The sequence below is a fragment of the Manihot esculenta genome, chromosome 2 (genome assembly GCF_001659605.2).
Source record: "Manihot esculenta cultivar AM560-2 chromosome 2, M.esculenta_v8, whole genome shotgun sequence".
NCBI lineage: Eukaryota > Viridiplantae > Streptophyta > Magnoliopsida > Malpighiales > Euphorbiaceae > Manihot > Manihot esculenta.
In genome coordinates, this window is record NC_035162.2 from 19,405,098 (window position 1) to 19,432,947 (window position 27,850).

The 27,850-nt window shown below is 33.8% G+C and overlaps 1 protein-coding gene across 6 annotated transcripts; it reads right to left on the reverse strand.

Moving 5' to 3' along the window:
• On the reverse strand, positions 1 to 27,250 carry LOC122723138 (disease resistance protein RPS2-like). 6 transcript variants are annotated; one of them, XM_043954391.1, is made up of 9 exons: positions 27,064 to 27,249; positions 26,830 to 26,896; positions 11,559 to 11,614; positions 8,872 to 11,491; positions 7,341 to 7,904; positions 6,685 to 7,203; positions 5,027 to 5,570; positions 1,178 to 1,306; positions 1 to 325 (listed from the first exon to the last, which is right to left on the reverse strand). In XM_043954391.1, the coding sequence occupies exons 4-9, from the start codon at positions 11,473 to 11,475 to the stop codon at positions 297 to 299; spliced, it is 4,389 nt and encodes a 1,462-aa protein (XP_043810326.1). In that variant the 5' UTR covers positions 11,476 to 11,491; positions 11,559 to 11,614; positions 26,830 to 26,896; positions 27,064 to 27,249; the 3' UTR covers positions 1 to 296. The 6 variants fall into 6 exon arrangements, with proteins under 6 accessions (XP_043810326.1, XP_043810327.1, XP_043810332.1 ...); XM_043954392.1 differs by having other exon boundaries at positions 27,045 to 27,249; XM_043954397.1 differs by lacking the exon at positions 6,685 to 7,203 and having other exon boundaries at positions 27,064 to 27,250.
• Positions 27,251 to 27,850: the final 600 nt, after the last annotated feature.

The following is a 27,850-nucleotide window of genomic DNA, read 5'->3' on the forward strand; positions in this document are numbered from 1 at the left end:
AAAAGAACTAAACATAGCATGACAATAACATGAACAAATCTTTCATATGTCTTTAATAGCAGCAAAGCTATTTCACACCTGCCTTAGAATTTCAAGACTCAAAAAATAAAAGCCAGCTCCAGAATTTATAAGCGACTTATGAAATTTTGTTGATGAGAAATCACGGGAGAAGGAAATTATTTAGTTTTTTCAACTTCAAGACTGAGAGAAAAAAAAAATCCTAAATCTTCAATCTTCATTGAACACCTTGATCCCAATGCTATTCTCCATTAAAAGCAGCTTCATCACTTTCCTCTTCACCACTCAAACTCAGCTACCCTTCTATCTGAAATTTGAAATAATCAAAATCACCATTGCCAGTGGCATCAAGTTCTTGTGTAACAAATAAATTATTTATCATATTTAATTATTTATAAGATATTCCTGAGATTATACAAGTGTGGGTTATTCACCAATAAAACTAAATTCACAATTTCAAAAGACATATGATAACTAAAGAAAAGCAATGCTTAGATAGAGGAAGAGTCAAATCTATTCCCCTTCTTTAGAATACAATTTTTTTTCTATTTATAGAAAAATTTTTTTGTTTGAAATAAATTTTAAAATGATAGAATTCAATTGATTTTATTTTATTTTGAACAAATTAATAATAAATTTAAATTAATTTATTTTTTATTATCCTTATTATTTTTAAACTAAAATATAAATATTTATTTCATAAATAACAATCATTTTATCATATTGAAAATAATTTTGAACACCATTATTAATATTTTGCAATATTTAAAATATGATCTTTACATTACTTTTTTACTACTAAAAAATTACATTAAGATGGATAATTTAAGAAAAAAATAAAATAAAATTGTCCATATCAATTATAAATATATTAAATATTAAATTAAATTAAAAAAAATAAACAAAAAATAGAATAAAAGAAGAGAAAAGTGGAGTTCTTAATTAAGTAATTTTAATGCAAATAAATTTAAATAAAATCATTTATTATAAAATTCTTACAAGATTTACTTTTTAATTCAAAATCAATTCTCACAAAAATTTTAAAGAGTTCTTATATTCTTAATTTTTCTAAACACAAAAATTAAAAAAAAAAAATAATTCACTTGAATTCTCTAAAAATTTACCATTCTAAATAAAGGCATGAGGAAATGAATCATACCTCTTAATAACTCACTCATTTTTGCATTAAGGTTTGGATCAGATCCCATTAATTGATGCCGCCTTTCATTTATCATAACCTTCTCTAGCTTTGGCATGCTTAATGATCCATAGGAGAATGTCTCCATCCTTTTTGTAACGACCCGGAAATCCGACCCGTTACCGGCGCTAGGATCCAGATCGGCTTAAGGCCGCCGGGACCCGTAGCAAGCCTACATACATCCTGTGTACCTGTTTAATCCCATACATGATCAACAAACATACATAAGAATAAAAACTTTTCTTTTCCTTCATACACCAAACTCAACCTGTGCATGCACTGTATTCATCATATACATAAACATTAGTCCCTCTGTGGGATTTCATCAAAGCCTCAATGGCAATATATAATCTGTGTTGAGTTGGTTCACATATACATCATAAAAAAAAGATCATGTACATACCAAGGGATTAACACATACTATGGTCAAGCACAACTCTATCCTCAATAACATAGTTACATAACATAGCTGTTCAAACTTTACATTACATTCTTATCACATGTCATGTCCACATACTCTAGCTATTACATACATATAACTTGACTTCACTCTAGCCGACTTCTTGATCTCTCCTGTACCTGCAACTCTGGGGATAATGGGAGTGGGGTGAGCTAAAAGCCCAGTGAGTAGAAACTAAAAACATTTGTTTTAATTCCACCATTTTTTGGTATATTATTATTCATTTTTATTTTTTATTATCAAATAACTTTTATTTTCATTTCTTTTCTTATTCATGCTTTCATGTATGCGTCATAACACAAACATTCCACAACAAGGATGAACTTGTCACCATTTAGCCCCTATCCTTCTTACTTATACGTGCCGGGGGCGTAGAGCCGTAGCAGGCACACCCGGACTTCCATAAACAGTCATAGTGCCAGGGGCGTAGAGCCGTAGCAGGCACACCTGGACTCACATAGGCTATCATGACATACAAGGGCTAATGGATCATTCAATGTTCATCCACATCAACAACAAATTATGCAATGCAACATATTCGTGCATTCTAATGCAAACAACCTAATATTGCATGGCATAATGATGCATGGGCAATGCTTTATGATTCATTCATTTATTCATTTACTTTAAAACTTAAGGGGTGTTCCACTCACCTGGTAACTGAAGCTTGACAACGAACTCTGAACAACTATCTCACAACCGGGGGTCTCGGTTCCTCGGGTCCGAACCTACACAGGTGGACTCAAATGAGGCACCAAACATACATGAACGTGACTCTGAAAAGCTCCCCAAAAACCCCCTAAAACATCCTGAAAACATCACATGAAAACATGCAAGAAATGGCTGAACAGGGCACTTTCGGCGGCAGGTTCGGCGGCCGAAAGTCCCTCTGCAGCCGAAAGTCATGCAGGTTCGGCGGCACTTTCGGCGGCCGAACCTCCCAGACAGAGACGAACCTTGAGTTTCGGGGGCAGGCTTCGGCAGCCGAAACTGCCTCCACAAGGGGGTTCGGCGGCCGAAAGTCACTTTCGGCGGCCGAACCTGAGTTTCTGCCGAAGGGCAGAAACTTGGCTCCCTTGTGTCCACAGCCTCCAAAACGCCTCAAAACCTGCATAAACTTGCTTCTACTCATGCATACACATCATACAAGTTCCTAGGGGCCTCAAACAAACATATACCCCTTCTACAACATTTCAAACACACATCAAACATGCAACATTGTTCAAAAATCACATAAACCTAACATATGCTCAACTAATTCTAACATGCTTCTCTACCCCTTAAAACTTCATGAAACTCATTTAAAACATACATTGAGCTTAAGATCGGCTCTTACCTCTTGAAGATCGAGAAAGAGACGACTCAACTAGGAGATCCAAGCACGAGAGCTCCTGAGTTTCCAAAGCTCCAAAACTTGCCTTTAAAGCTTAGAACTTGCAATGTGGGTTTAAAACTCAAGAAAGATGGAGGAGATCTAGTGAAAGAACACAAGATTTGAGGAGAGGGAGATCGGAAGCTTGCTGTGGCCGAAAATGGGAGAAAACCTCGCCCATTTCGGCTAAGGGTCCCTTTTATAGTGGCTGGCCAGGCCACGTTCGGGGGCCGAAGGTGCCTCCGTATGCATGCAAGGTTCGGCGGCCGAACTTGGAGTTCGGCGGCCGAACCTGCATTTCCCTCACTCAAAACTTTCGGGCGCCTAAAGTCCCTCCGAAAGCATGCATGTTCGGCGGCCGAACCTCAAAGTTCGGCGGCCGAACCTGGGTTTTCCTCCAAAGATTTTTCATGTAAAAACTCATTTAATTCTTACTTAAAAACATGAAATACATGAAAACATTTCATAAAATCATGGTTTTACCCTTCTAGAGATTTCCGACATCCAAGGTCCCACCGGACGGTAGGGATTCCGATACCGGAGTCTAGCCGGGTATTACATTCTCCCCCCCTTAAGAACATTCGTCCCCGAATGTTCCTCAACTAACATATAAAGCATGGCATAATGATGCATGGGCAATGCTTTATGATTCATTCATTTATTCATTTACTTTAAAACTTAAGGGGTGTTCCACTCACCTGGTAACTGAAGCTTGACAACGAACTCTGAACAACTATCTCACAACCGGGGGTCTCGGTTCCTCGGGTCCGAACCTACACAGGTGGACTCAAATGAGGCACCAAACATACATGAACGTGACTCTGAAAAGCTCCCCAAAAACCCCCTAAAACATCCTGAAAACATCACATGAAAACATGCAAGAAATGGCTGAACAGGGCACTTTCGGCGGCAGGTTCGGCGGCCGAAAGTCCCTCTGCAGCCGAAAGTCATGCAGGTTCGGCGGCACTTTCGGCGGCCGAACCTCCCAGACAGAGACGAACCTTGAGTTTCGGGGGCAGGCTTCGGCAGCCGAAACTGCCTCCACAAGGGGGTTCGGCGGCCGAAAGTCACTTTCGGCGGCCGAACCTGAGTTTCTGCCGAAGGGCAGAAACTTGGCTCCCTTGTGTCCACAGCCTCCAAAACGCCTCAAAACCTGCATAAACTTGCTTCTACTCATGCATACACATCATACAAGTTCCTAGGGGCCTCAAACAAACATATACCCCTTCTACAACATTTCAAACACACATCAAACATGCAACATTGTTCAAAAATCACATAAACCTAACATATGCTCAACTAATTCTAACATGCTTCTCTACCCCTTAAAACTTCATGAAACTCATTTAAAACATACATTGAGCTTAAGATCGGCTCTTACCTCTTGAAGATCGAGAAAGAGACGACTCAACTAGGAGATCCAAGCACGAGAGCTCCTGAGTTTCCAAAGCTCCAAAACTTGCCTTTAAAGCTTAGAACTTGCAATGTGGGTTTAAAACTCAAGAAAGATGGAGGAGATCTAGTGAAAGAACACAAGATTTGAGGAGAGGGAGATCGGAAGCTTGCTGTGGCCGAAAATGGGAGAAAACCTCGCCCATTTCGGCTAAGGGTCCCTTTTATAGTGGCTGGCCAGGCCACGTTCGGGGGCCGAAGGTGCCTCCGTATGCATGCAAGGTTCGGCGGCCGAACTTGGAGTTCGGCGGCCGAACCTGCATTTCCCTCACTCAAAACTTTCGGGCGCCTAAAGTCCCTCCGAAAGCATGCATGTTCGGCGGCCGAACCTCAAAGTTCGGCGGCCGAACCTGGGTTTTCCTCCAAAGATTTTTCATGTAAAAACTCATTTAATTCTTACTTAAAAACATGAAATACATGAAAACATTTCATAAAATCATGGTTTTACCCTTCTAGAGATTTCCGACATCCAAGGTCCCACCGGACGGTAGGGATTCCGATACCGGAGTCTAGCCGGGTATTACACTTTTACAGTTCCGAAACTCCAATGTTTCTAGAAATGGAAATTCAAGAGCATAAATCGTATTGCAGAAACTGTTGAGGTTGGGTAAATCCTCAAGTGTCAGAGACCTTAGTTGAGGGAACACAATTTTTTGCATGCTAATTTCTTCATCCTCTTTTCCAATAATTTCCTCCATCCTCTTGCACCTTCTAATCTCTATTGATTGTAGCTTTCCTACAAGTTTGGCCGAGCAAATTGAGAAAAGGTTTATTAAATTATCACAATCTTTTACAATCAACTTTCCCAGGTTTTGGAAGGCTGTGATTTCTGGTGGAATCTTGAACCAAAGGTGCTTCAAATTTGGTAAACTAGCTAACCATATCTCTTCCACTGAATTGAGCACTCCATTAATCAGCCCTTCAAATGAAAATATTACTTCCACTGAATCGCTGCCGTTAATCATAAGGTGTTTCACATTTTGCAACTGTTGAATCAATTTGGATGGAAATGCACAACTTTCATCAATATTGCTAACAGATGGATCCCTCTGATTCTTTATTAATGAAACCTGCCAAACCAACATATATATTTTATAAAAATACAAAACATCATTTAATAATATGATTCACTTTCATAAATCAGTAATTAGATTGGTAAATTTTCCTCATAAAACAACATAAACAGATAATTTTTTTAATAATAAAACTAAAATTTTAATATTAATTAGCTAATAAACTAAATTGAATTTTAAAAAATTAACGATAACTTATATTATAAAATTAAAATATGGACATTTGAAATAAATATTTTTATTTTGATAATATCATTTTTTGTCATTATTAAAGTCAATTGTGTACTTTTTCATCAATTATAATATTTTTCTCTTCAATAATTAAAACATTATAGAAAATAAGTTTTAAATTGAATTCCACACATTTTAAAAGTTACATGCATGATTTTCAATATTATTGAGTATCAATAAGTTAATCTATCAAAAGTTGTATTCAATATTTATGCTCATATTCCATGCTTAATAATATTAAAAATTATGTACATAAGTTTTAAAAATTAAAAATAAAATACTGTTAAAATTAATTTAAAAACATCATTTTGTTATTTTAATATATGTTAATAAAAATTAAAATACATTAATTTGATTTGAAGTTATTTTTCACAAATTTTTAATTATTAAGAAGCAAAAATAATAAACTAATAAAAAAATATGAATGAATTTAATAGACATGATTAAATAAAAATATTTAGTTCAAAGGACTATTTTATTAATAAAATAAAACTTTAAAGCCTTAGTATATATTCAGTACTAAATTTTAATATTTTACCTTTATCTTAAAAAAAAATTATATAAATATGAATTTGTGTAAATATTTATCTATTTTTTTATATCCAATATAGCAGAAAAATAATTATACTGATAGATATTGAATAAATTTTTATAAAATATAAAATTTGAAAATATATCATGTGTGTTGCATAAAATAGTTATAATATGTTACTTAGAAAATGTGAATTTTTTTATTTAACTACAAAAATATAAAATTTTTAAATAAAAATAAAATATATAACTGATTTGAAAATTTTAATAAATGAAAATTGAGAAATTAAATAAATACTAAATTCAAATTCACATTTATTCATTTCAAATAATTATAATTTATTCTTACCTCTTTGCTGAAATTATTATCTTGCTTTTTCCTTCCTCGTGGTATTAATGTGGCACAAAAGGTAGTATCAAGGTGATCAACCTCAGCACTCGTACTCAATGTTGATGATTCTGGAATTGAAACGCAAAATGTCTTCATTTTCCGACATTCACAAAACCAAAATTTTTCTAACAAAGACCACTCAAGAGAAACATTATTATCTTTGCAAAAACCCATCAAATTTGGCAGATCTGAAAGGTGAAGATCAGTTAGGCTAGGAAACAATACTATTTTGCTTCTTCCCTTATCTTTTGCAACAATGTATTCCATCTTCTTACATGACAAAATGGTTAAGTGTTTAAGCTGCACCAATTGTTGAGCTACATAGAGAGGAAAGGCTGCTTCTTGAAAATCACAGTGACAGATATGAAGCTCTCGCAAATTTAATAATGGTGAACTTGGTGGAAAAAAAAATGTAGAAATCATTTCCATTGGTCCACTTTTCATTTGAGATGTGCTTGGCTGCTCCATCTCCATATCCTGCCAAATTTATTAGGGAGATCATCTAATTCATTCATTGCTAATGTAGGTGTAATTAATGCTTCTAACTCCCAAACCCTAAAGTAAATTTCAACAATTTCAATGGCATTACGTTATGAAATTCAATGAGTACATACCTTTTTCTTGGAAACATCTTTTGGCTTTCCTCTTCTTAGTAAGCGTTGAGCAATTGAGCTTGTTGGGAACATGACTTTGAGCTCACTTTGATTGTAACTTTTGTTCAAAGTTGATGAGTCTGGAGTTTCACAATAATGTGTCTTCAGTTTAGGACAAGACCATATCTTCAAATATACTAATGAGTACAACTCAAAAGAAATATCATTGTCCGCAAAGAAAGCCACCAGCTCTGGTAGATCATCAAGATTAAGCTTAGTTAGATTAGGAAACGCTATTTTGCTTATGCCCTTGTTTTTTTCTTCTTCTTTTGCTTTTGCAACTATATATTCCATCTTACAACATGCTGAGATATTTAATTCTTTAAGCTGCACAAATTGATAGGCAACAGAAGGATGAAACAGTGTTTTTACCAAACCACAATTACGAAAGGTAAGCTTTTGCAACTTTGATAGCCGTAGCCAAAGAGAAGAAAAAAATATAGAAATCTTTTCTACTGGTTCAGTTTTAGATTGAACAATTTCCATTCTATTGTTTATTTCAGATGCACTCGACTCTTCTATATCCTGTCAAACACGAATATATATATATTAGCCATTGAAACAAAAATTAAAACTCAATTTATTCTATATAAAATGAAAACAATTAGCAAACGTAGAAGGTATGGATGAAAATAATTATAGAAAAATAACATATATCAGTAATGGGCAGATAATTTTGGGTAAATTTTTTTTTTTTAAATGAGAATTTAAAAATCGGAAAAGTAGAATCTGAAATATCTCAAATTTACTCAGATACATTTACCATCAAACTAAGTCTGTGAGTGCAATTTTGAGTAAATTTATAATGTGTCAAGTGAGTTTTATGAAATAATAATAAAGTAAATTATGCATTGGAGACATATACCGATTAAGGTTTTATTTATATGTAAAAAATAATTTGTATTTAAAAAATATTTTTTATAAAAAATATTTTTTTAAAAATTTTTTTTAATGAAATACTTATTTTTTATTATTTAATTTTAAATTAAAAAATAAAATTTTATTAATAAATTTATATATAAATGTCTTGATAAATATTTTAAGATGTGAAAATTGATTTTATTTTTTTAAAACTAAAAATTATTTTCTTGGTTTATTTTTTTATTAGAAAAATATTTTTTTAACTAAATTTTTTAAAAAAATGAAAAATATTGTTTTAAAAATTATTTTTTTTGAAACAAATAGAGCTTATTAAAAAGTTTTAATTTTTTTTTTCAGTCACGCTATGAAGCAAGGGATTAATATGTCAGTGTGAGGGCTTCACATGAAAAAATTTTCTCATTAATTTGTCGCCAAGTCATATTAGTGATAAAAAAAAATTATAAAAATACTATGTTTTCTTCAAGGGATTACTCATACATATTTAAAATAATGAAATATTTTTTTAAGTAATAAAAATAATTACTAAAAGTTTAAAAACAAGTAAAATTATAAAATGGTCTTCATATTTAAACTAAAATTTTCTTTAATTATAAAAAATATAAAAGCTTACCTTGTAGATAAATCCAATAAAGTTTGGAAGGTCATCCAAGCAGAGAGTTGTAAGTGGCGACTCAATCTCATCATTCACTTTGTTTCTGTAGAAAATTCCCTCCATCTTTTTGCACAAACTTACGGTCATGCTGTAAAGTTGCCTCAACTCTCTAGCCATGGATAGTGGAATAAAGTACTTCAACTCATCACATCCATATATTTCTACTTTTCTTAAATTGCTCAAGTATGAGAGGGGACTTTTTGGAGACTCTGGAATTCTCACTAGTGCATCAACACATTCATCTCGCTTCAAATACGCATAACTATTATCTTCTATCTTATTTACAATTTTCTTCAAATTTTTCACTTCTTCCAAATACAAGACTTCAACTTCCTTCAACAAAACACATATCCCACTCCCTTTAATATCACTTGCATCTCCTTTAAGATGCAACACATTCTCTGAATCTTTGTGCACAGTAAAAAGCCTTGATTTGCCTACAAAAATGTGGAATCTTATTAAGTTTCTAAAGACTGAATCTTTAGGTGAAATGTAGGCATTTACTACAGTAATATGCAATGCAGTTATATGATGAGTCTCTAGCTCGCTGAGGCTTGCATTGGTTTTCTCTTCGTCTTCCTTCCATTCCCATTTCATCATATATCTACGTGGAAGATACAACTCTTCTAGTTTGGACAACCTTGATAATACAACTGGTGGAATGTATCTAAGGTTCTCGACCCTGCGCAGGTTTAGCAACCTTAGATTTTTCAGTAATCCTATTTCTGCAGGCAGCTCTCCTAAGCGATAACTACGAATTTCAAGTATTTCCAGTTTAACGAGAGCTCCAATTGTATGCATCTCGTTTAGCCTACCATTCAAAAGACATAAGGTTTGAAGATTCTTCAAGACATCAATTGATTGTGGCAGTGATGGGATACGGGAGGCTATAGATAGAACTTTGAGTTCTTTCATCCCTTCTAACACGTTGGTTGGCAGGCGTTCTAACTGACAATCATGCCAAAGCTGTAAGAGTTCAAGCTTCGGACACTTTAAATGATGTTTAAGTTTTTTGATGTCTTCACACAGAAGTGAAATTGCAGTGCAATTTTTGTACCCATCATCATATTGCCACTCATTTATTCTAGCTTGACTTTGTAATGTGTGCCACTGCTTATTTCTGGAGGCAAGTGACATGGCTACATCACGGACAAGGTCATGCATTTTGACAGACTCGTTCCGTTTGTCATCACCTTCAAGCAACAAATTTGACCCTTTGAGCATATCAATAAGCTTATAGATCCTATCTCTTCCTTCATGCACATATTCAACACCTTTAAACAGCCTTAGGCCCATTCCATATTCAAGCAAATCTTCAACCAGAATATTGAAATCTTCAGGGAACAAGCTACAAAGCAAAAAGCATGACTTGGCCTCTTCATCTTCCAAATAGTTGTAACTTAATTCAATTGCAGAAAACACCTTTGCCTTCATTCCTGATATATATTCCAGCTTAGAATTCTTTAGATGTCGAAGCACATCATTCCAAATGTGTTTGTTTTTGTTTTTTAATGCCTTGGAAAGAGTTACAATGGCAATTGGTAAGCCTTCACATTCATTTACAATCTCATTCACCGTGTCGAGTAAATCATAGACAATTGAGTCTCCTGCTGTCTCTTTGAAAAGAACGAGAGCTTCTTCATCATTCAGAACTTTCATTAGGAAATTTCTTTGACTTCCCAAACTAGAGCACACAAATTCATTTCGTGAAGTCAACACGATTTTGCATCCATTGCTCCTGCAACCTAAAGGAACTCCAATTTCTCCTAAACCATCCTCCTTCCAAACATCATCCAATATTAGAAGGATCCTCTTATCACAGTTGGTAAGCCTCTGACGCAGTTTGCTTGCTCTTACCACCTCACTTTCATCATTCTTGAGTTCCAATCCCAAGCAAGATGCAATTTCATCTTGGATCTTTCTGAAGTCAGGAGTATCAGACACGGCTACCATAGCAAACTCATCAAACAATTTCTCTGTTTCCATGTTTTTCATAAGCTGCTTTACCATAGTGGTTTTACCGATACCACTCATTCCGCAAATCCCAATCACACAAAGATCATCATTCTTTAAGGCCATCAAGATGTCATTTAGAATTGATTCCCTTGATTTAAAATTCTTGATGCGTTCATCACTGAACCATAATTCTATCTTTTGACAAGGATCAGGATAGGCTATTTCACCAAAATTCCTCGCTTCTTCGAGCAAAGCAAGCATATTTTCTGTCATCTTCTTAGCTTTTCTACTGAAGGAATAACGGTTCAAACACTTGTTCACGTTCATTTCATTTTGAATGAATTCTTTACTCCTCCTATCAATGCCATCTGCTTTCTCTTGCCAACGAATTACAGAATCAACAACAACCTGCAAGTTGCTTTTGGCGTTATTCACACGTAGCCCCACCTCAGTTCTCTTGTCATCCAGTAACTGAAGCTCCTCTTTCAAATTCTCGATGTTATGTTTGTAGTAAATCAGATAATAAATCGGTCGCCAAATAGGAGCCACCAAGTTTTTAGCAATTTCACCAGCAATTGTACCTCCAATGGCAAGGAGAACCTCCATTTCTCTTGTTATATTTCTACAATTGCACAACAAGAAAAGTAAAACACAGTTTAAATTAAACAATAAGTATATTAAAATCTTACAAAATCCAAGGATGGATTGCTAATAGATTTGCAAAGAGAAGTATGCGTACACTAATCTGCAAAGAAAATGAGCCAATCGTTTAAAAACATTTTATTTTCATTGAATTTGAACATTAAAAGCAACAGATAACCAATAAAATAAACACTAGTTAAATAATAGCAAAGATCAGGAATATCATTGATCTCCAAATTAATAATTACCAGCGACTGAAATTAATCTTTAAAAAAGAGTTAAGGAGAAGAAAGCCAATTTTTTTTTATATTTTCTTATCCTATTCCCTTTAAATTTCAGTACTTTTGTAGTTTAATGTATCTTGTGTTGAAATTTATTACTTGAGATATTTTTGAATTAAATTGAAGAATCAACTCCTTAATTTTCCTAATTTAAATTGTGATATCTTACTTCATGGTACTTGAGTTGAAAATTAATCGCGTATTTGCTAAGTTGGTTGCTTACATATTGCATATTTAGCTATGCATAAACCACAAATATGCCCTAATCGTAGTTCGATTTGGTTTAGTACTGAGCTTCTCAGTGCTAAATTGAAAAATCAAATCGAACTAAATCAGTTAAATTTAATTCTACAATTAAATTGGTGTGGTTCAATTAATATCTCATAGAATTTTCAATTTTCAGTTTAATATTTTTTTTAGTTAAAAACCAAAAAATAAAACCAAAATGAAATTAGTAAAATACATGTAGTATATATATGTAATATTTCTTTAAAATTTGCGTTTTATTTTGTTGAAAAATTCCTTGATGAAAAATTCAAAATCTATGATCCTGAAGCATGTGATATGCACTATATATTTTGCATTTTTAATTATTACTTGGAATTGGATTGTTAGATTCTATTGTTTCTTTGATAAATTCAAATGATATCGAGGTTGTATATTTGTATTTCAATTTGATTGAGAATTGAACACAAATTCACAAACTATATATATACATTTGAGTAAATCGGAGAGATCTCATGTTCTACTTAATTTCCATTTCAACGATGAAAAAAAATTATTTAAATTTTTTTTTGTTTATTTAAACCCCTAATAAATTTTTTATCTATTAAAGTCCCTAACTTATCGATAATGAACAATTAATTCAAAACATCTATTTTTGTTATACCTACTGTTACTCATCTTTACTCATTACATATTCCTCTTTCCCATGGCAAAACTCTTCCTCTCTAAACCATGGTTATCAAGTAATAGATTTCTCTCTAAACATCATTTCCATTCTCAATCAAATATTCGTTTCCTTTAAAAATCTCAATTTCCTCTACAAATGCCAATCCTCTCATCACCTTCACCAATAACCGATCAGTTGTCATCCTTGATCTCAATAACCATCGAGATTTTCATTTATGGTCCATAATTGTCAAGTCACCATTGCTCATTGCTCCCCTAACCGCGAATGTGTCATTTTTGCTAATGTCTTTAATACTGTCAAAATTTGAAAGTTTATAATTATCATGTCTTAAAGAAGAAATTTAAGGTTTTATCTAATTAGATTGATTGTCTTTAGTAGTTGCTTGATGGATTTCGTCTATTTGGTAATGCTTTATTTCTTTCACCTTTTCAATCATAATATATTTTCTTTTTCTCAATTCTTTCTCTGCAGTTTTTTTCTTTTCTTCATAAAAATTGATAAACAACTTTCTTGCTAAAGAAAAACACTTTAAGTTCTCAAAAAGTATAACAACGAAAGCATAACAATTCTTTCTCTGCTTAATTTGATCTCCTTTAATTATAATTAAGTGTTAATTATTTATTATCGATAACTTAATGTCTTCCATAAGTCAAAAAATATTATTAAGATTTTAAGTAAACAATTGAAAATTTATCAAAGACCTTTAACTTATATAGTTGTTTCTTTGGTAAGCTTAAATATTGAAATAGAGTGTCATCATAATTTGATTTTTATTTAAAATTATGATATTGTCTTACAGTAATTTTACTGTTGGAAATCTTGATTGCATATGATTGCAAATTTCACTTTTTATCAAACCGAACTGAATTATTATTTATTAGTTTGATTTGATTCGATTATGGTTCAGTAATTTAAGATGATTCAATTTTTTAGTTTTTTAAATTTTGTTCGATATGGATCCAAACCGATCGAATACTCTCTCTTAATTTGGACTATGAAATAGACAAGAACCAGACTAGTCAAATTCGAAACCAGAATAAAGCCAATCCCTTTTTTGAATTAAAATTAAAATCAAACTAGAATCGATTAGTTTAAACTAGCAAATCCGATTCATATTCGGTTTGATTTTTAAATTTTTAAAATAAAGCATACATAAATAAATTAATTATCAAATAATTAATTTAAGTTCATTCTTTTTTATTTGTGAAAAATATTATTTTTCTAATTTTATTTGTTAAGTATTCACGTCCAAATCTATTTATATAAATAATTATTTTAATATAAATATATATTTTGTAATATAATTTAGAATTTTTCTTTTATATATTTTTATTTAAAAATAGATTATAATTTTTTTGAAATATAACTTTTTTAAAAAAAATTATTAATTAAAAATATTTTTTATATAATTTATTAATTAAAATATATAAAATAAAATAAATTCAAATATTAAAAATATTAATTGAGTTCGACATGATAATTTTTATAAGTAATCTACCTGTTCGCGTCCCTACTTTTTAACTTCGATGATAAGTTAGAAGTATATGTTTATAAAAATATTAAATTATTTAAAAAATTAATTTGATTAATATTTATTTATCTTATAAATATTAAATTAATAATAAAATTATATAGAAAATATATTAATTATTGATATAATTAAATTTATATCTTTATATAAAATGTAAGAATTATAAATTCAATTTTTATAACAAATATTTTTTTCCTATTTTCATATATTTGTAATTTTTTTATTTAAGGTAAATTATTAATAGCTCCTTATTTTGTTAAAACTAACTATATAGTTCTTATTTATAAATCACACGATTAAAATATTTATATATTTTATAAAATTAAATTTTTTAATCTTTAGCTAATATAAAATTTAGTCACAATTAAATGCTAAATTAATAACTATTAAAAAAATATATATTTTTAAAAAATAAAAATATTTTAAGAATAAAAAATAAAAATATATAAAAAATTAAAACGAGTAAAAAAATGTGTTGCACATAAATAAAATTAGTATATATAAAAGAGGGAAGAGGAGTTGTCGTCCCAAAACAAGTATCCAAAAGGGAACAAATAGAATATAAGGCCAATTTTTTAATTTTTACTTTAAATTTTATGAAAAATTATAGTTGAGCAAAATTAATAGTTTATTAAAATTAAAATTAGATAAAAAAAATGAATATGACTTCCCTCGCTCTCCCGATTGAAAGGACCTAGTTGATTCCAATCCTTACTCTAATCGCGCCACAAAAAAGGTGAAGCATAGGGATCACATCCCTTTTGTGCAATTTGATGTGTCTTTCAAAAACAAAGTTATAGGAATTGCATATATGGATCATGGATCGTTTGCATATATGGATCATGAATCGTTGAAAGGTGGGCTTCAAAGCCCTTGAGACAGGTCTCAAGGAGCTTTGGAATATGACGAAGTTCAATCTCCTTGATATAGGCAACGACTTCTTTTCTAGCCAACTATTCTGATGATGAAGGGTACTGCAGAGCCCTTGTAAAGGGACCTTGGGTGATGTTAGGAAGCTACTTATAGATTCAATCATGGCATCCCTCCTTTGATGCTTCGTCCAATGTTATGGAATCTGCAGTGGTTTGGATCAGATTATCTGTCTTACCCTGCATCTTTACAATAAGAAAATGATCCACAGAATTGGCTTGTCAGTAGGTAAGCTTGTTAAAATCGACGAAACTACCTTTGTGGCTTTAAAAGGAAATTATGGGAGAATGGTTGTGTCGATGAATCTCACCAAGCTGCTTTTCTCTAAAGTGGATATTAGGGGTAGGGTTCAGTTGATTGGGTATGAAAACCTACCTCAGATCTGTTTCCAATGTTAATGGATAGGACATTCTATACCTACTTGTGCTTTCAAAGAAGGTTGCTCTGAGAAATCTAAAAGCTCAAATGCAAAAGAGTAGACTCCTCTGATCCTGAAAACCGCCTCTGGGGAATGGATTGTTGTGACTAGCAGAAGTGCAAACTAGAAAGTTTCGAAGAGCATCAATCAAGCTGGTAATGGATCTCGATTTGATTCCTTAAGAGAAGATGTTGAGATGAAAACTCTGGCTTATGAGAATCAATCAGTTGACGCCCTATTTGTGGCTAGTATTAAGCCTATCCCTACAATGGATACTCGCGAAAAAAGGAAGGTCAAATCTGCTAAATAGGCAGACATACCTCGGGTAAGGGGCACAATCGAAGTAAAAAGGATAAGGTGGAGATCCCAGAAAAAAGATATGCTCCTTCAGACCAACACACTAGCAGATTCCCCACGTACAACAAATCCCATGTAGAATCCGCATGCAAATATCTCTTGCATGAAGACTTCCTTAGACCCTAGGAATCATTCTGTCATTATTGTTGAGCCCTCGATGAAAACTGTAAATAAAGAGGCCTTTACCCAAAGCCATAAGAGTGGGACATCGACTAAAAATAAGAACATTATTGCGCACAATAGACCGCCAGACACAGGCCTTAGCTCCTATTCGATTCCTTTTTCCTTCATGCCAAGCTTGCTCTCTAGTGATGGGCTCTTATGTAGGAAGCTTTGCCATCCATCTCGACTCAGCTAGCCATGGATGAGGAAATGGGAGAAGACCAAAATGGTGACAACGAATATATGGATCTGGTCAACATTTGTAGTGATTTTGAGAAGGAGCCGTTAATGGATCTTCACCTACGGGACTGAGGTTTGGTTTCATTGGTTTTCATTCTCTCTTCTCTTACATCTTTAATATGTCCATATTTATATGGAACTGCCAAGGAGCAAGAAGCTCTCCTATCTTTAATGCTTTCAGATTATTTATGGAGAAATATTGGTCGGATCTAGTCGTGTTGCTGGAACCATGAATCAGTGGCGATAAAGCAAATACGTTTATAGAAAAAACGGGTTTCCCTTATTCCCACAGAGTTGAAGCTTAGGGTTTCTCTGGGGGTATATGGCTGTTGTGGATAGGAAATTGGGATATTCAGATTATTCTCAATAACGGGGAATTTGTGCATATGGTTATTTTTTAGAACAATACATTTCTCATATATCTAATAGCTGTGTATGGGAGTCTAGTGGCTCATTCAAGGAAGCTTCTTTGGATAAATCTACAGTCAATTCTCTTGCTTATGAATGGGCCTTGGCTTTTAGCCAGTGATTTCAAATCTCTTCTAAAGTCTAAAGAAAGAAGGGGTGGCTCATCCCACAGGATAAGGATTTCTTGTGATTTTGCTAACTGGTGTTACAACTCTCATCTTATTGATTTGGGTTATAGGAGTCCCACGTTTACTTAGCAAAAAGGTACTCTGCTGCAATGGTAGGACAGAGCTATTTGTAATGAGCAATGGTAGTTAAGGTACCCAGAAGCCTGTGTTTTTCACCTCCCCTGAATTCAAAGTGATCGTAGACCTCTTCACATTAAGTTTCAAAGTTTTTTGCCTGCTTTAGGTACTAAACGACGTTTGGATTTTAGGTTGTCTAAATGACTCATAATGATTTCCACTCCCTACTGAAAAATAATTGGATCCCTAATGAGTCAGTTATGAATAATCTCGGCAATCTCACGGCTAAGTTGAAATATTGGAACATGAGTACCTTTAGGAATGTGTTTCGACAAAAAGGCCTGCTCTTTGCCAGCATTAATGGAATCCAACATACACAAGAAGTGAGATTCTCTGATGCCCTTCAAAAACTTAAGCTTCATCTTTGGCGAGAGTTAGATATCATCATGCTTCGAGAGGAGATCATCTGGTACCAAAAATCTAAAGCGGATTGGATTCAATGAAGGGATAAAAATAAGACGTTCTTTCACACCAAAACTTTGATGAAAGTAAGCTTGCTCGCACCATTTTCTGTTAAGCACATACTCGCGTGTTCTGTTTTCTGTTTTATTGATAAAGCACGTAACCACGTGTTTCTGCATGTTTTTCAATTTGTTAAGAGTCTGTTGCCCACGTGTGCTGTAATTCGAATCTTGCGGGATGTGGCTTCAAGATCGGAGTAAGTTTCATTTTCAGTTTGTAATGGTTGATTTGATTCAGTATAAATAAGAATAAAAAGCTGAAACAATGTGATAAGCTAATTGTAGAAGAAGGAGGTTACACTTTGCACAGAAAAATTTTGCACATGCTCGTAAGTTTGTTTTGAGAGAATTGCTGGAGCTCGGCAGTTCGACTATTGTGTTTGCACAAGAGAAGAAGAGTGCTCACACTCGTTAAAGCTGATCTGCTGCAGAATTACAGCAGGTCGGAGAGCTCGGCAAGGTCTGCTGCAGAACTACAGCAGGTCGGAACTCAGCAAGGTCTGCTGCAGAATTACAGCAGGTCGGAACTTGTCTGATTTGTTGCAGAGTCACAGGAGATTGGAGCTCGGCTCCTGTGTTCACTTGCTTTCGGGAGAGCAGACTAAGAGGTTACAAGAGATCAACCTCTCAGCCTACACTTGGTATCAGAGCCCAGGACCTTGTTTATGCCCAAATACATGCCTCAGCATGAATCATCATCGTCTAGTACTGTCCGTAGTGGCAATGGCGGCAATGGCGGTCAGACGGCAGAAACTGGTCAGACAGTAGAAACCGTGGTGAGAGCGCCCGTAAGAGAAGGGGGTGTCTCTCTACAATATCCGCTCCTAACAAAGACAAATTATGCGGCTTGGGCAATCAAGATGCAAGTCTATATGCAAGCTCAAGGTGTATGGGATGTCGTTGAGTCGGAAGATCCTATTGATCCTCGTTCAAACCGAATTGCATTGGCAGCAATCTTTCAAGGGATCACCAAAGATACCCTGTTACAGTTGGGGGTAAAGAAATTAGCTAAAGAGGCATGGGATGCTCTCAAGGTTATGAACCTCGGTGCAGAGAGGGTCAAAGAAGTACGAGCACAAGCTCTTAGATGGGAGCTCGAAAGCATGAGAATGGAAAATGGTGAGTCTGTCGATGATTTCACAGGAAAAATCTCAACTGTTGTCAACAAGCTCCGAGCACTTGGAGAAGTGGTTAATGAAACTTATGTAGTAAAGAAAATGTTGCGATCAGTGTCCCCTAAGTATCTTCAGATTGCCTCAACCATAGAAGAATTCGGGAATCTGTCTGTAAAGACGATTGAAGAAGTAACCGGTTCTCTCAAAGCTCGTGAGGAGAGGTTGCGGAGCTACGACTCCATAATAGATGAACACGTGCTACTCACTAAAGGAGAGTGGAAAGCACGAGCTGAGTCCTCAAAAACTAATGAGAAGCTATCCCCAGGACATGAGTAGAGGTCAAGGACGCGGAAGTGGGCGTGGTAGAGGACGCGGCAGAGGTAGAGGAGGTGGTCGCGGCAGGGGTCGTGGCCCTCCTGGAACAGGTTGAGGTCAGGATGATGAAGGACAACACCGTCAGAAGTTTGACATTAAAAAGGTTAGGTGTTACAATTGCAATGAATATGGCCATTTTCAATCTGATTGCAAAGCTGAAAGAAAGGAAAAAAATGAGGCACATTTAGTGGAGCAATTCGAAGAGGAGTCAATGTTGTTGATGCTAGAAACTAGTGAGCTTATTCACATTGGTGAAGAGAAAGGAAAAGTGCTAATGCTGAATGAAGAACAGATGCATGACTTTGAAGGTGTAGAAACAAAAGGAACCATGTGGTACTATGATACGGGGGCAAGCAACCATATGATCGGCAACAAGCAGGCCTTAACCGAACTCGATGAAACAATAAAAGGGAATGTCAAGTTTGGTGATAGTTCCGTCGTCAAGGTAGAAGGCCGAGGCACTTTAGTGTTTCAGTGCAAGCATGGAGATCATTTTAAACTAACAAATGTGTACTACATTCCTCGATTAAGATCCAATATTATAAGCCTTGGTCAACTCGATGAATCAGGAGCAAAAGTGGTGGTGAATGGAGGAATTCTCAGAGTATATGATGCAAAGGATAGATTGATAGCCAAGGTGCAGAGATCTGAAAATCGTCTGTATATGATGAAGATGATACAAGCTAAATCGGAGTGCCACTTGATAAAGTTGTCAGAAAAGTCTTGCTTATGGCATGCACGCTTTGGGCACCTGAACTATCAAGCTTTACGCAAGCTTGCACAAGAAAGCTTGGTGAAAGGTTTACCAGAGATAGAAATAGTGAAGTACGTTTGTGAATCTTGTGTGATCAGCAAGCAGCATCGCACAAGTTTCCCGAAAGCAAGAGAGTATCAAGCAACTAAACCTCTGGGACTCATGCATGGTGATCTGTGTGGGCCGATATCACCTACCACATGCGATGGAAACAGGTATTTTCTTTTGCTTGTGGATGACTACAGTCATTATATGTGGATTGAAATGCTTAGAAATAAAGATGAAGCTTTTAATGCTTTCAAGAAAGTGAAAGCTCAGATCGAAGTCCAGTCCGAATGTAAGCTCAAAATGTTTAGAACAGACAGAGGAGGTGAGTTTGCATCGAATGAGTTCGAAGAGTACTGCAAGTTACATGGCATCAAACGCCAGCTCACTGCACCTTACTCCCCACAGCAAAACGGTGTAGTAGAGCGGAGAAACCAAATCGTAGTGGAGATGATGAGGTGTTTATTAAATAGCTCCGGGGTGCCAGCTACATACTGGGGAGAAGCTGCACGTACTGCAGTATACATATTGAACAGATCACCCACAAAAAGTGTCCAAGGCATGACTCCGTATCAAGCGTGGCATGGAAGACTCCCAAGTGTTCATCATATGCGTGTTTTTGGTTGCATTGCATATGCCAAGAACACAGCTCCTCACTTGAGAAAATTAGATGACAGGAGCATGAAGCTGGTCTTATTGGGATATGAGCCAGGGTCCAAAGCATATCGATTATTGAATCCAAATTCTAACCGAATTGTGGTAAGTCGGGATGTTGTGTTTCAGGAAGAAGAGAAGTGGAAATGGCGAGGCCAGACGACATCAAACTCCTCAACAGAAGGACCATTTGTCATCACATACAAGGAAGCACAAATACAAGAAGACAAAAACTTTCGAAGTCAGGAACTGACGCCGGTTTCCTTATCACCTATAGCCGGGTCAAGTCTAGAACATTCAGAGACAGGAGAAAGCAGCTCGGAGGGACCAAGGAGGTTCAGGACTCTTCAAGAAATTTATGACAACACAGTGGAGGTCGACCAAGACTACGGTCTTTACCTCATGTCAATTGAAGAACCAGCATCTTATCATGAAGCTGCCTGCAGTGAACATTGGCGACAAGCAATGATAGAAGAAATGGAGGCTATTCGGAGAAACGGAACATGGGAACTGGCAGAACTCCCAAAGGACCAGAGAGCTATTGGTCTGAAATGGATTTTCAAAATAAAGAAGAATCCAGAAGGGGAGATCATTAAGTATAAAGCAAGACTAGTTGCAAAAGGGTATGTGCAGAAACAAGGCATAGACTTTGAAGAAGTCTTTGCTCCCGTAGCCAGACTGGAGACTGTGAGAGTCTTACTTGCTATAGCCGCTCAAGAAGGCTGGATAGTGCATCATATGGATGTCAAATCCGCATTCTTGAATGGTGAGATAGAAGAAGAGGTTTACGTGACACAACCCGACGGATTCGTTGAACAAGGGAAAGAGAAAAAGGTTCTGAAGCTACGGAAGGCCCTGTATGGTCTTAAACAGGCGCCTCGTGCATGGAATATAAAGCTAGACAAATGTCTCCGTGAACTAGGGCTTCAAAGATGTGTGATCGAACATGCAGTCTACAAGAAATACAAAGGAGATGAAGTGCAGATTGTGGGAGTGTACGTAAATGATCTTATAATCATGGGTTCAAAGCTGAGAGCAGTGGAGGATTTCAAAGCCAAGATGAGAGAGAACTTCGAGATGAGTGATCTGGGAAAGCTAAGTTATTATCTGGGAATAGAAGTCAAGCAGAGGCCGTATAGTATCACCCTTAACTAGGCAGGGTATGCAGAGAAGATATTCGAGAAGCTTGGCATGGCTGAGTGTAAGCCGTGTCGGGTTCCAATGGATACACGGGTAAAATTGAGCAAATCAGACGGAAGTCCTCTAGTAGATGCAACACTTTACAGAAGTGCAATCGGAAGTTTAAGGTACTTGGTGAACACCCGTCCCGATATCGCATACTCAGTTGGGATGGTAAGTCGCTTCATGGAAGCCCCAACAACGAAACATCTAGCAGCTGTAAAACAGATATTATGCTATGTAAAAGGCACTTTGCATCATGGCTGCAATTACAATAAAGTTGAAGAGGAGGAGTTCAAGCTGGTAGGCTATAGTGATAGTGACTTAGCCAGAGACGTAGATGATCGGAAAAGTACGACAGGGGTAATCTATTTTCTCAGCCAAAGCCCAGTCACCTGGATGTCACAGAAGCAGAAAATCATAGCCTTATCTTCATGTGAAGCCGAGTATATTGCTGCAACAACAGGGACTTGTCAAGGCACTTGGATTAGTAGACTGTTACATGAGCTGATCGGTTGGAAGACAAACAAGTTCGTGTTAAGAGTGGACAACAAATCTGCAATCGCGCTCACAAAGAATCCCGTTTATCATAACAGAAGTAAGCATATAGACATTAAGTTTCATTTTATTCGAAATTGTGTTCAAAGAGGAGAAGTTGAAGTCGAATATGTCAAGACTGAAGAACGACTGGCTGACATTTTGACAAAGCTATTGTCTCGGGACAAGATCGACGAGCTGAGCATGATGATCGGGATCGGAAATGTGAAGAACAAGCTTACGGGGGAGAAATGATGAAAGTAAGCTTGTTCGCACCATTTTCTGTTAAGCACATACTCGCTGTTCTGTTTTCTGTTTTATTGATAAAGCACGTATCCACGTGTTTCTGCATGTTTTTCAATTTGTTAAGAGTCTGTTGCCCACATGTTCTGTAATCCGAATCTTGTGGGATGTGGCTTCAAGATCGGAGTAAGTTTCATTTTCAGTTTGTAATGGTTGATTTGATTCAGTATAAATAAGAATAAAAAGCTGAAACAATGTGATCAGCTAATTGTAAAAGAAGGAGGTTACACTTTGCACAGAAAAATTTTGCACATGCTCGTAAGTTTGTTTTGAGAGAATTGCTGGAGCTCGGCAGTCCGGCTATTGTGTTTGCACAAGAGAAGAAGAGTGCTCACACTCGTTAAAGCTGATCTGCTGCAGAATTACAGCAGGTCGGAGAGCTCGGCAAGGTCTGCTGCAGAACTACAGCAGGTCGAAACTTGGCAAGGTCTGCTGCAGAATTACAGCAGGTCGGAACTCGTCTGATTTGTTGCAGAGTCACAGGAGGTCGGAGCTCAGCTCCTGTGTTCACTTGCTTTCGGGAGAGCAGACTAAGAGGTTACAGGAGATCAACCTCTCAGCCTACAAACTTTGTTGAGAAGAAAAAGGAACTGCATTGAGTTATCACAAAATGATCAAGGTAGGTGGATTGATGATCAAAATGACTTTAGCAGCCATGCTTGTAACTTTTTTCGTTTGGTTTTCTAGGCTGGAGATTCTGAGCCCCCTTTATGGAATCACAGGTAAGTTCCTACTCTCTCTCAAGTTTCTGTGATATATCTTGTCTCCTTAGCAACCACTAATGAGGTCAAGAAAGCCCTCTTTAAAATGAAGCCCTCCAAAGCTCCTGGCATTGATGGCTTTCACGCAGGATTCTTCCAGAATCATTGGTCCCTCATTAGTGAGGACATTTGTATCGAGGTAAACCAAGTTCTACAAGGGGTGCTCTTAATGGTAATATAAATAATACTCTTATCTCCCATATCCCCAAAGTCCCAATTCCTATTTCTATCAAACATTTCAAACCTCCTTTGCTCCCTTTTATGATTGGCCCCAACCAGACCATTTTTGTTCCTGAAAGAAGAATTACAGATAATATCATTATTGCGTAGGAGATCATTCACTCTATGCCCCAAAAATAAGAGCTAAAGGTTCCTTGGATTTGAAAAAAGCCTATGATTGAATTAGTTGGGCCTTCCTCTAGGAGATGCTTTTTGAAGTAGGTATCCTTTCAAATTTCATGTGTATAATAATGAACTATATTACTTCAATTTCTATGCAGGTTATATGGAATGGAGCTTTGACCGAAGAATTTTATCCAATCATAGGTTTAAGACAAGGAGACCTGCTATCCCTTTACTTATTCGTCCTTTGTATAGAAAGACTGGCTCATGGCATTTCTGATGCGGTGAATAAAGGAGACTAGGGAACCATAATTCTTGGTAAAGGTGGCCCTCCAATTTCTCACTTATTTTTTACTTATGACCTTATTCTTTTTGCAAAGGCCTCAAGTGCACAAGTAGAAACTATTCTTAAAGTTTTAAAGGATTTTTGCACTAGTTCTGGCCAGAAGGTGAATTTGAAAAAAAAAAAAAATAACTCACGTCTATTTTTCTAAAAATGTTTCCCTACAGGACAAGAGAGCCCTTAGCAACAAATTGGGTGTCTCTAAGACTGAGAATCTGGGAAAGTACCTTGGGGTTCCCCTGCTGCATTTTCATGTCTCCAGATAGACTTACCAATACATCATCAATAATATCAAGAACAAATTTGCCAAATGAGATAATAGAAAGCTCTCGCTTGCAACTTGCATTACTCTTGTTCAATGGATTATCTCAACTATTCCATCTTATGCCATGCAAACTTATATTCTGGCTAGCCTTATCTATGAAGAAGTGGATAAGTTGTGTAAAAAATTCATATGAGATAGTTTGGATGGTTCCAAGAAAGTCTCCCTGATTCCTTGGGAGCAAGTCATTGAGCCCAAAGAATGTGGTGGCCTTGCTCTTAGATGTGCAAGAGTGACTAATCAAGCATACATGATGAAACTTGCTTGGGCTTTGGTCATAAATAAAAGTGCCATATGGGTTAGGATCCTTCACTCTAAATACAAGTTCAAATGTGAATACCCAACTGCTCCAACCTTTATAGAGGCATATATTTTTTATACTATGTAGTAGTCAAATGTTCTACATTTGACTTGAGAGATTAACTTTAATTATATATATATTTATACCATATATAAAAAAATAGAAGAGGAATACTCAGATTGCCAATTATGCTACTAGATTATTTACCATTGAATTTAAATTTAAAAATAGATAATGATTTTATTATTTAAAATAATTTAAATTTAATAAATTACTCCTCTATTTTATAATTTTTATCTATTTTTTAATTTTTAATTTTTTTATTTTATCTTAAAATTATTAGTTACCTTTCCATATATATATATATATATAAATTGATTATTATAATCCTATTTAATTTTATTTTATATAAAAAAATCTTTCAATAATTATCAAAATATTTTTTATTATTTAATAAAATTTAATATTTTAAAATGAATATAATTGAAAAGTTAATAAAAAAATATCAATTTTAATATGTATCGAAAAATAAAGTGAATAAAAATTATAGAATAGAAAGAATATTAACTATTTAAAAATTTTTATTTTTTAATTTAATTAATTTTATTTGGTATTAATATTTAAATATATTTTAATAATTCTTGTCTTAAAATTTTAACCTTGATGTATTTTTGAGCATTCAAAACTTTGACACTTTTAATAAATCTAAAAATATATTAAATGATAAAATCATTATCCATTATTATATATAGGTTGTCATATAGAGAGAGAAAATTATTAAAAATTAATAATTTCGATAATATTTAAATTTTAATAAATTAAAAAATAAATTTTTGATATACGATTATTAAAATAATAAATTCAAATATTAATTCAATGTATTAAAATATTAAAATAATTATCACAATACTAAACTATTAGATAATAAGTTTAAATTTAAAAAAATAAAAATTATAAGATATACAAAATAATCATCAACATATTAATAATTTTAAAACTAATAGTAAAGTGATTATCATAATTTTAAAAATTATTATTTTAAATGTTAGTAATTTTAAGATTATCCAAATACTTAAAAAAATTTAAAAATTTTAAATATATTATCTTATAAAAATGTCTCATTTAATAAATTAATTATAGAATAATAAATTAATTATATAATTTTTTAAAATTATCCAAAATAATTATATATTTTAAACTCATTTATATAGCATTTTTTTGGATGGCTAAAGAAAATGTCTTCATCTGCTTAATATTAAATTTATTTTTCTAAAAAATTATAGGATAATAAATTAATTATCCTCTATTTCAATAATATTAATAAATTTACTAACAAAAATAGAAATAATGCTAAAACTAATTGATAATTATCATAATAAAACATGTTAAATAATGATTCTCTCTTATTTTACATTATTATTATTATTATTATTATTATTATTATTATTATTATTATTATTATTATTATTATAAAGATCATACAATATATGACAATTATCAATATAATGGTAAATAAAAATAATAAATTTAATTAATAAAGAAAATAAGAAAATAAGTTATTTTACATGGTATGCTGTTTCTTAATATATTGTATATATTTATATAATTTATTGTAATAGTCTTTTAAATTCATAATTTCTGAAAGTGTTATTAACTGCTTTTGTAAGAGATATATATATTTTGAAATAATGATAGTGTGAGGTCACTCATATTTTTAATTTGAATAAAATATTAATATAATTTTTAATTAAATTAAAAATTTTAAATGAAAATAAATTTATAATCATAATATAAAGGTAGGGGTATTTTTGATAAACTTAATATTCCCCTCTTTCCTACATTTAAATGTAGATATAAATTATAGATGGACAATTATTTTTTATTTAAATTATAAATTATAGATGGATTATTTTTCAAACAAGATTTTTAGTAAATTCTAAATTTTATAAGTATTATAATAAATATGGTAAAGTATTATTAATTGCACATTAAAAATATATATTATCTCATCTTTGTTATGGTATATTATTTATATAAAATAAAAATTTTAATTAAGAATTATTAATTAAAATTTAAATTATCAAACAGAAAAATTTGAAAAAAAAAATAAAGAAAAGCAAATATATATCTGCATGAATTACCTAGAAAAAAAAAAAAATCATGCAAAGACATCCAAATTCATCCTATAATACAATAAAGACAAAAATATCAATTGAGTGAGACTATATCAATGGAAGTAAACAAAAATGATAAATTATTTGGGGCGAGAAAGTAATTTTACCAGCAAATGTACTGAAATGACAATGAGAATCTCAATTTTCTCACTTTGTTACTGGAATAACCAAGAGCTGGAACACAAATAATTAAGCCAAAAAAACATAAAAAACGAGTTAAAATTAAAAAAAAAAAAAAGAAATAAAAGGAGGGCAAGTAAATAAAAAATAATTAAAAATTAACTTATAACTAATAAAATTAAAAATAATAATAATAATGAACCGAGATCTGAAGAATAAACCAAGATCTGCAACATGTAGAGTCCTTTGGAGCGTTGATTTTGATGAGAATGATCAGCAGGCATGGGATGAGTAGCTAGCTAGCAAGCAGGAACTCTTCCATCTCTTTACACACAGCAACGGCAACGGCAACGGCAAAAGGATCAGCCAGTGCAGAAAGTTCAACCACAGGCGGGTATCCAATGATAAAAAAATAGATATTAGCTTAGAAGATCGATGCATATCAGAGAATATAAAAGCAAGGGAAGGGAAGGGAACAAATAATACTGGTCATGTACATTCCACGTCATTGCGGTTGCTTCATACACGTTTTTCCAAGTCAAGTCAACCTTGGGTCTGACTATTCTAAAATTATTAGTGTTTTGCTAATAAACTCCTAATAATTAGAAGTTAAATAGATAGAGTTAATTTTGAATTAGTTTGTAACAAACACCACGAATTGTAAGCAGTTGTTACTAATAATCTTATCATGTAAAGGCTATAAAAGTCTGATGTTGCTTAATAAATAAAAGATTTTTTTTCAGATCTCTGTGTATGATTAAGAGTCTTTCAAATCTGGTAATAGAGTCACAGAAAGGTCTGTAGTGCTCAAACACTGCGAGTGTAGGTGAGTGTGTGACAACGACTAAAACTTTTGCACAAGTATGCATCCCCAAGTTTAACAGGATTATGGTCATTGGAGCTTGATCATGGAAAATCTCCTTAGATCAAATGAGTACTAGAGTGTCGTCCAAAAAGATTACACAAAACCAGCTGATGAAGAAGTACTAACACCAGTTCAGAAGAAGA